The 9787-nt window shown below is 41.0% G+C and overlaps 1 protein-coding gene across 1 annotated transcript; it reads right to left on the reverse strand.

Annotated features, from left to right (window-relative positions):
- Positions 1-459: 459 nt before the first annotated feature.
- On the reverse strand, positions 460-8643 carry LOC136482058 (protein LOWER TEMPERATURE 1-like). The gene is made up of 6 exons (XM_066479308.1): positions 8442-8643; positions 8286-8331; positions 6220-6343; positions 1654-1733; positions 1147-1247; positions 460-694 (listed from the first exon to the last, which is right to left on the reverse strand). Exons 1-6 carry the CDS (start codon positions 8610-8612, stop codon positions 656-658), a joined length of 561 nt encoding a protein of 186 aa, XP_066335405.1. The 5' UTR covers positions 8613-8643; the 3' UTR covers positions 460-655.
- Positions 8644-9787: the final 1144 nt, after the last annotated feature.

A 9787-nucleotide genomic window follows, 5' to 3' on the forward strand; every position in this document is an offset into this window, starting at 1 on the left:
TTCAATGTAAAAAGTATGACAACTGTGGTAGACGATATATATATTCATTTCACGATCAGTTTTGCTTTTCTGGTGAGATTGTTCAATCATTTGGAAAACTGGCAGAAATGATCTTTGCAAGATATTGGAGATGACAGCTGACCAAAACATTGGACCATCACCACCATATAGCTGTTCCAGGATATAGTCAAGCAGATATCTAACTGAAACCTGTTTGTTTGGATGTGGCTTATCGTAAACGATCGTAAATTTCCAGCCGGAACAATATTTTTCTCCACACAAACCAGTCAGCGGTACTTCTTCACGAACCAACAACGATACGAACCAGCCAACCGAACAGGCTGCAGAATACAGACGTGAATTAACTTAGCAAAAAGAGCAGATGCAAAATGCACCTTAGCATTGAATTCACATACCTGCATTTCTAAATCTACCGGGTATGAGAAACCGGGGAATTCATGAAGGTCGACAGATAACAGCTACTTAACAAATTCTGAGTATAATAAGGTCCGACAAAGTCTCAACCTCTACATATGCCACTACATTGGATTAAATCTAGACAGAACAGCCACTGACAAGTACAGCCTGATAATACTCATTTGGTGGTAACCCTGCCTACAGGGGTTTGGTTGACCAAACAAGGACGAGATTGATGTCAACCCTGTGACTCCCGTAGGCGAGCAATCAGTTCATCCTGCAAAAGCAAAATGCAGTCACACTTTGAATTGGTTCTAGGGTGAAATAATGGCCATAAAATGAATAATATAGGCATGGAGAAAATTAGCTGATTTTTTTCTTCTGCCCCCAGGTTTTCTTAATAGAATACAGAAGAACACTGAACAGAATTTGTTTGTTACAAAATATCTTTTCTAACACCACATTTGGTGGCCTTGAAGAATAATGAAAATATTAAACACAAAGGCCATAACCTACTGGCACTAATCATATAAAATGAAAATGTAAGAGCATTGGTAACGACTTCAGGGGATGAATATGTATGGAAAATCTATATTTGTTCATTCAGTGTAATTCTTCGGAATACAGTCTACAGATGGAGCACAAAATCAAACGATGCACTACTCATTAGGACGTTAAAAAAAATGAAAAATCCCTTTCAGAACAAGATTGAGAAATGGTTTCACTTGCCTTTTTCCCTTTGGTCGATCGACCACTTTGTCGTAGAAGTGCACGTAACCTCTCCACTGTAAATGATTGCAGTGTGTGCTGTGAAAAGCCAGAAATTTCTTCTGCAAAATTAAAGTACCTCTAAGATTCAAGAAAAAATAGCTAGTTATGCTGGGGTTGGAGAAAAACAAGAGTACAATAGTTTATTCTCTTATTGTTCAAAAAAGACTTTTATTCTCTTGAAACTCTATTAATGAATATCTAGATTCCAGAACATACACAAATATCACACACAAAAGATAGATCATAATGCTATATGTGTCATAACTGGTTATGTGCTGATTTCGTTATCACTTGAAGTAGAAACTTCCATAAGCTGGCTAGCAACTGGCAAATACATGGCTTTCGTTGAAAACAGGGGAAGCTGTTATTTCTTTATTGGCTCGCTACTCCCTAAGATGCTAAAGATAAAGGAGACAACCTCTGGATGATGAATACAACTAGAGGGTTCAGGCGAAGAAAAATTACCACTGGCTGATGATCCAGAGGAAGTACCCAAGTTAGCCCTCTTTGCTGAATTGTTGACATCCAAACTTCTGGCAGCAGATCTGGTAACATAAAAAGAGAATTTACTTTGAAAGTCAACTTATGCAAAGTTTGACCATCCAGCCAATAAGCAGTTAAGCACCCATGAAGAAGGAAGCTCAACTAGGTATGTGTAAATCTCAAGTAGGCAAGTAGCTAATTTATATCAGGACATAATCGAGCGACAAGTTATTATCAGCAATCAGCATTTATCAACTTCTGATGACTAATTTATTTTAGTAGATTGCTGAAGTGAAATTGATATTTATAGCATAAGAAACTACAAATAGCACCAACTAATTTGTAAAGAAGAATCCACATGTTTCTGTATGCCATTTCCATTAACTTGTTTTTATGTTCAAGGAGATAACCCCTCAGACTAAATGTTTAGGCCATCTATGTTCATTTATCGCCACCATCCCAATAAGCGCCCATCAATCTAAGAAATGCCTCCAATTGTTTTTGTCAAATGTCTACAATAGTCAAACATAGAAGAACTATCTTCTGACATGAATTTTAATTTTCTACTAAACCCAGCCTTCCCATCTTGACCCACCTTGTCCGGATTGAAGGCACAGCTCGTTTAACATTAATGCACTGCTTCTAATCATAAAACATTGCCAATGAGAACATACTGCAATTGTAGTACTGGAAATAGAACAGAATGAAGCACTCTATATTTGGTAGTGCCAGCAAGCCTATGCATGAAAATATTGTGTAAACCAATCCAAGGTGTTTGGCCTTGCCCCTATGAGGTCATAATGATTCATTTGGTAGTTCCATAATGATTTATTTGAACCTGTATTTAATCACTTATTCCAATGGAATCATACCCCAACTTGCTTGGGACTGAAAGGCTATGTTGTTGTTGTCAAAGTTCCAAAAAGAGGTATTAAGCGGCTGCTTAAGCGCTACGCGGGAGGCTGCCGCTTCGCTTCGGGCCATAAGCGGCCCCTAAGCAGCGCCGGCGCTTCAGCAGACATGGACGAGCGTGGAAGCCGCTGAGGCGGAGAAAGGCACCGTGGAAGCCCTGCTCCGCGGCCGCTCAGCGAGCCAGCGACCGGGCGGGAAAGGCAGTGCGGGAAAGCAGCGCTGGAGATGGATGCGCGCGCCGTGCGGAAGTTCCAATCGGGCGCACACCGTGCGGAACCCGATTCGGGGCGCGGGAGAGGAGGGGATAAAAGCAGAAGAGACTTCACGCCGCCGCCCGCCGACCGACGCGGGACACCCGCCGACGCTAGACCGACGCTCGACGCCCGCCGACTGCTGATTCGAGACGCCGCTGGAGGAGGTCGAGCTCGTTGGTCTCTTCCCCAAGTCCGACGTCTCTTCCCCAAGGTCGAGCTCGAGCCGCCCCCATCTCCGGTGTCGTCCTCTCGATTCTCTTCCCCACGCTCGGCAAGGTGAGCTCCTGTGCCTCTGCTTGACTTCTTCACTCTGTCCCTTCCCTTATCAATTTATCAGTTGTGTTGTACTGTCATGCTCATGAGTGGGCTGCAATGATGTATCTTTTAATTTGGAACTAAGTAGGACCTGAAACTATGGTTTATGAACTTCAGATGCAATGTTATGTTCTTATGAACTAAGTAGTAGTGTTCTTGCCATTACTATTCACCTTATCTGTTTATAAATATTTAATCATGAGGTATATTTTTTGTTTTATGAACCTAATCAACATTTGATGTTTCCCATATCTGTGACTGTTAGGAACATTACAACATGAAACCAACAATTGCTGAGTTGTACCTGTACAAGTCCAACAATTGCTCAGCTCTACAAGTCTAGGAATAAGATCAAATAAGGTATGTTTTTATTTATACTTCTCAAGTTCACAGCCTATTACATGAATCTGATTTGCTACAGTACAAAACGCTTAAGCGACGCTCTGTACGCTTAAGCCCGCTTAAGCTCTAAGCGGCGGGTCACTGCTCGCTTAGCGCTTAGCGCTTTTTTGAACTTTGGTTGTTGTTGATTCCAATGGAATCATACAGAAAAGTAAACATTACTTAGAATTCAGGAGCATCAAACATGGAACAATAAATGGGTGTTGATGAAGGATATGAAAGAATATTAAATATAGGTAACTAAGTAACTTACGACTATCAATATTCATGCCTGTGACGAGTAATTCAAGAAAAAATATATCCTTAGGACCAACAGAAGTACTGACAATGCAACAAGATTTTAGCAATTTCATATGCGCAAGGAAATTATATCCATGAATGCTAAAAAAAAAGGAAATTATATCCATGCAACATCATGTATCTGTTAACTACTAACAGAACATACACAAAACTAGGGGCTAATACACAGTGTTCACCTAAACGGCCGTTTAGACCATTTAAACGGTCTGGTAAACAGAAACGGGATCTTACTGTCTTGTTTAGCATCTATTCAGCCTGTTAAACTGCGCAGGCGTTTACATGGTCGTCGTTGAAAAACGGTTGAAACAGGCGACACAGAACGTACTTAAACGGACCCGGGCGACTAAATGGGCCGTTCAGGATACAAGTCCGAGCGCGGGAGGAAAATTTCCGAAATTTTTGGTCCACCAAAACTCACGCCCAGAACACGCGCCTAATCTTCGCCCAATCTGCAGGACATATATAATAGCAAGGCCCAATTCGTTGCATTAGGGTTCCTTATTTCCTATTCAATAGCGAGCCTGCCCCCGCCGTCACTCAGTTCCGTGACCGCGCTTGCTGATCGGCCGCCACACTCCATCGATCCTCTCATCCTCCACCTGGTGAAGCCGTGCGCCTGTGTCCTTGCTCTCCAGGAAGGTGTCAAGACTCAAGAGAAGAATCATGCTTGGGTCTATGTGCCGAGGCTGGGCGTGAGCGTCCTCATCCCGTGGCCGCGTGCACCTCGAGCTGCGCCAGGGCCGGCGCCAGCCGTGGTGAGCTGGTGACGGCGTGTGGCCTCCTCTAGTCCTCCGACTACTCCAAGTTTCCGACCGCGACAAACTCAAAGGTGCTCCTCCAATGTCCACTCTCTAGTACTCCATGTTATATGGATCTGAAATTCTGAGTGGATATGCATGTACATTTTGGTTGTGATTCTCCATGTTAAGTTCCGTGCACACTAGCTTAATGGAAATTGTTGCCTGCCAGCTAGCCACTGTATTGATCGTTCCAGCTCTGACGCATCATTTTTGTCTACCATTTAATATAGTACACTAACTGGTTGAGTAAGTGTGAGACAAAAATATCTGTCCAATAGTATATAGAGTATCTGTGATCTGTGATCTGTGAGTTCCTGTCCCAACTCATGGTTGTTTATCTTTTTGGTATATACTAGTTTCATGATTGCACCTGCTGCTCACTATTCGCCCAACAAATTTATTTATGATCATGGATTGTTTAAAGGGGCTTCCATGCTCCAACAGGTGCTGATGCTGCACCATGTTTCCATACTTGTGCTGACAGCTTGTTACAACAACAACAACAACAACATAGCCTTTCAGTCCCAAGCAAGTTGGGGTAGGCTAGAGTTGAAACCCACTAAGAGCCCCAAGTCACGGTTCATTTTTTGGGTTTCATCTCCATTAAAGTGGCTAAGTTTTTACATTGGCTCGCCGCGCCTAACACAACCCTCCTCCTTTACCAGGGCTTGGGACCTGCTGTGCTGGGACACCAAAGGCGCCCCACCATAGGCGGAGTTTGCTGACAGCTTGTTAATTGTTAAAAAGAACAATCTCTGTTTTCAGTCTTCACTGTGTTACAATGGGCCAGCACGTCATGGGAAAATTGACAGATATACAAATGAACCAAAATGTGGAGCTGATGATTACATTGGTTCTAGTGAACTTGTCATTTCAGATTGGTAACCAAACTTAAATTTGCTTTTGCAGATTCATACAAAAAAGAATAAACAAGCTGACATGTGACGACCTGATGTGTGGGAGTCACTGAGTGTTGACAACTCAACCGAGAACTTGACAGTTGACACCTTGACAAAAATAGATCATTTTGCTTATTTACTGATTTGTCTTTGGTCTATGGTCTTGTGCAGCGATAACCAACGATATTTAGACATTCTGTAATCTGAATATATGTACACATGTGATGCTATGCACTATTGTACTGATTTGAAGACCATGCTAAACAACTGGCACAGTTGTCCATTATGATTTACCATGCTATTGTCTATAATTTGACTCATTTAGTAATTTCTCTCGTTCACCATGTTTTAATTGTCGTGAATCAGTGAATGTGGAGTGAATGAGGTCTTGCTATTGTGCCATAAATTAGAATACTTATTAACTTATGTGCATAGAACATGTATATTTGTTAGAACACTTGATTTTTTACATGCATGTATGTATAATTATATATATTTTTGGAAAATAATATAAAACAGTTTAGACCGTTTAATTCCATTTAAACAGTCTAAACGTTAAACGAAGGGTGACCGACTGTTTACCGTTTAGCGTTTAGGAAAACATTGCTAATACAACACAAGCACAGAATGTTTGTATCAACATATTTGCATAATTTTGTTATTTACCTTTTCCCTCTGTTGTTTTCCCCTGGAGTCCTGGAATCCGCATCTTTGCCCTCACTCTTCTGCTTGTTCAACTGGAGATGCCTGATTAAAATATTCGTTGAATCGGTCTTTATAACTTGTCCTTCTAAAATAACAAAGAGATTAACCAGTCAAATAAAAAACTTAAATTGGCACAAACATAACAGTTTGTTGTAGGTAACTAGGTATTGTTACGTATCATTTGTATACAGGATTAGGGCAATAGGCCCAAATATATAGGTACTAACAGCTGTGGTAACATGGAGAAAACCCCTTATATAGTGATGAAATATAAACAGGTTAAACAAGCTAAAGACATATCCAACAGATATCACACAAATTTTGTACGTGTTTGTCATTACCATTAGTAGCAAATGTGGCTCGCCACAAATATATGTAACTTTGAATAGTACTTGGGACCCTACAAGAGCTCAACTTTTTTTCCCAGATAAAGGTTCCATATCTTACGTCTCTTATTAAAAAAACATGTTTCTATGGATGACAAGTGACTCCATGACAAGAAAATAATAATAAAAAGGTTGGTTGTAAGCATTGTGTCCCTAGACAAGATGCATCACTCAAACTTAAACTCAATGAAATACTAACTTTAGAGGACAGTCTAAAGTCACTGTTTCCTACTACTGTACACAATTATAAACACTAGCGACTTACAGTATGTACCAAAGGACCATTAGGCAGAAAACATAAAGCCAAAGGATTCTAGTCCAGTTGGCCAGAGAATCCCGGCAGCACCAACCAGGTCCTGAGTTTGACTCCCCATGGGAGCGAATTTCAGGCTGGGTTAAAAAAAATCCCCTCGTCTGTCACCACTCAAAGCACAGGTCGTGCGTCCGGCCCACCCCAGCCCATCCCCAGGGTAACGGTTGGGTAAAGGTGCGCTGTGTAAGGGTGGGGCAGGGGTCCGGGGATTTTCTCGGCCAGGGAACTGATAATTTCTTCCTAGTCTAATGCCATGAGGGTGGTCTTTTCCCCGCCGGTCGAGTTTTTTTTAGGTAGAAAACATAAACAATACTAGAAGGCTCTAAACCTACAGAACATATCAAATGAACAACCATAAAGGTGCTTTTCTCAACTAACTCCAACTTATTAGATCTACTACGCCCTATCAGTTCTTTAACTGGGACCATATAGTTCCATGTATACTTTCATTGGAACCCTAATTAAAATTAAAGAGAGAAATTTTAGAAGCCCTAGAATATGACCTTCTGCATGAATGAAAGATTCATAGCAATCTTTCCACCATCAGAACAAACGAGCAAAGACTGACCAAAAAATGAATATAGTAGAAGACAAAAGCACCAAGATCATGCATACAAAAATCCAATATATCATGCAAAGTATTACAATGTCAATGAAGAACTTGGATCATGAAGATGCCACTCTTAAGTTTCTGCCATGTAGTAAGCAGGAAAACACCCAACTGGATGAACGGATCATCAATTTTTAAGCATTCAACTAAGACCGCTTCATAAGGAAGTGACAAGAAGCTAAAGCCAACAGCTTTGTTATGTATAGTCCCAAGAGCAAATTAACACTGAAAACATTTCAAACTAGCAGTGCATCCAACAAATTCATACTTTGAAGCGCAAACACTAGGATATCAAGTCACATACATTTTGAGCATATTATGCACAAGATTACCATTTCTAATCCAAATAGCAATCCACTAAACCAAAGAGCAAGTCATTGTAATTAGACAGGTAGCCAGAGAACCCAATGCACATCTTCCATTGAAAAAGAATAACAAAAGCCTTCACCCACCATGGAAAGCAAAACGAGAATTGCTAAGGCTAAAGTTTACTTATTTCTACACTACTAAAGTGCGTAAAACATATTTTAAGGCGAAATTACAATTTCAGTCCAGAGGGCAAACGCTTGTACCCTAGAGCAAAACATTCCATGGATTTGAGCACAGTAAACATTAACACCCCTAGAACTATCAAATTCAAAAAAAAAAAAAAGCAAGCAAAGGGAAATGAGAAATGTAAGGCGGATTCTCCATAGAATCGTAACGAAAATCCACTGACCTGGGGGATCCGTGCTGTGCTCGCAGACGTAAACCCTGAACCCTCCCTGCGCAGATCACAGCGAGAAAGAACGGGCTCAGAACCCACCTCGCCGCGCCAACGCGCGAAGAAAGTACAAATGTACAATAAGGGGGTTTTCATTGTGAGGGTCTGTACCAGGTTGGAGGAGACGGAGCCGGAGCCGGAGGAGAAGTTGCCGCGCGACGGCAACCCCGCGAGGAACTTTCCGGCGCCGCCCGCTCCAGGCTTTGCAGGCGCCTGCGAGCTCTTCTTCTCCCCGGCTCCGGCGCCGCCGCCGCCGCCACCGGAACCCTCTTCGGTCGCCATGGGGAATAGGAGGTCTTGTGTTTTTCTTTGCTGTTTTCTCATTTTTCGTTTGCTTTATTAAACTCCTTTTGGTGGGCACCACACGGTTGGAACCTCGCTCCCAATAATTACTTTTTTTATCGACTTTATTTTTTTATTACTCCCTCCATCTAAAAACATTTCAAAAATTATAAGATGTTCTCGATTCATAGCTTTATATGCATAGATATACAGTAAAAATAATATATTTAGAAAAATCAAAACGTCTTATAATTTAAAATAGAGAAAATATATTTTATTACATTACAAATGTACTGGGTGCTCAAACTCTATGATTAGAACAATTATAAAGATCTGTTTGAATTTTCTCCTCTAAACTTTAGAGCCAAAGCTCTAAACAAGTGATAAAAAAGTTAGCTCTAAATTTTAGTTCATCTCACATTAGAGATTTAGAGCTCAAAAGTGAGCTAAAATGTTCTATAGCTAGTTTTGAAGTTTAGAGAATGGGATCAAACAGGGCATAAGAGTCTCTTTGTATCTTTAAATTGATAGGAATAGAGATTAGTGAAAAAAAACCAACAACTTTTTTAATTTGATTTCTAAATATAGATTTTCTTTATTTCGAATTTTTCGCTAGCTTAAAATAGAGAGCAGAGTTGGCTCTCTAAAATGCCATAAGATACAGAGAACCGGTGAATAAAAAATATAGAGAGCGGCGGCGATGTCGCTCCTCTCTTGGTTCGTTCAGTGATGAACTGTTGTTTGCTCGTGTGAGCACCATCAGATATTACTGAGATCAGACCATTATAGTCCATGGTGGGAGGCCAGAACTCTGTCGTGTGAGAGGCTACAACTAGGGATGAAAATGGTACAGATATTTTCTGATCGTATTTGAAACCGAATCCGTTTAGCGAGGGGTTAAGATATGTCCGTATCCGAGTCCGGATATCCAATATCCGATACCGTATCCGTATCCGTATCCGAATACTCAAATCGCATATTTATGATGTCGATATCCAATCGTATCCTATCCGACATAGTTGACACTATCCATATTCGAATCCGAATCCGGACAGAAATATGAAAACAAATGTAATATCGGTGATATCCGTCCGTATCCGATCCGTTTTCATCTCTAGCTACAGCATGTGATGAGCTGGTTTTTTTTTTTGAAACTATGGGCTGGGTGTTGAGAA

Source organism: Miscanthus floridulus, chromosome 9 (assembly GCF_019320115.1).
Source record: "Miscanthus floridulus cultivar M001 chromosome 9, ASM1932011v1, whole genome shotgun sequence".
In the NCBI taxonomy this organism is placed as follows: domain Eukaryota; kingdom Viridiplantae; phylum Streptophyta; class Magnoliopsida; order Poales; family Poaceae; genus Miscanthus; species Miscanthus floridulus.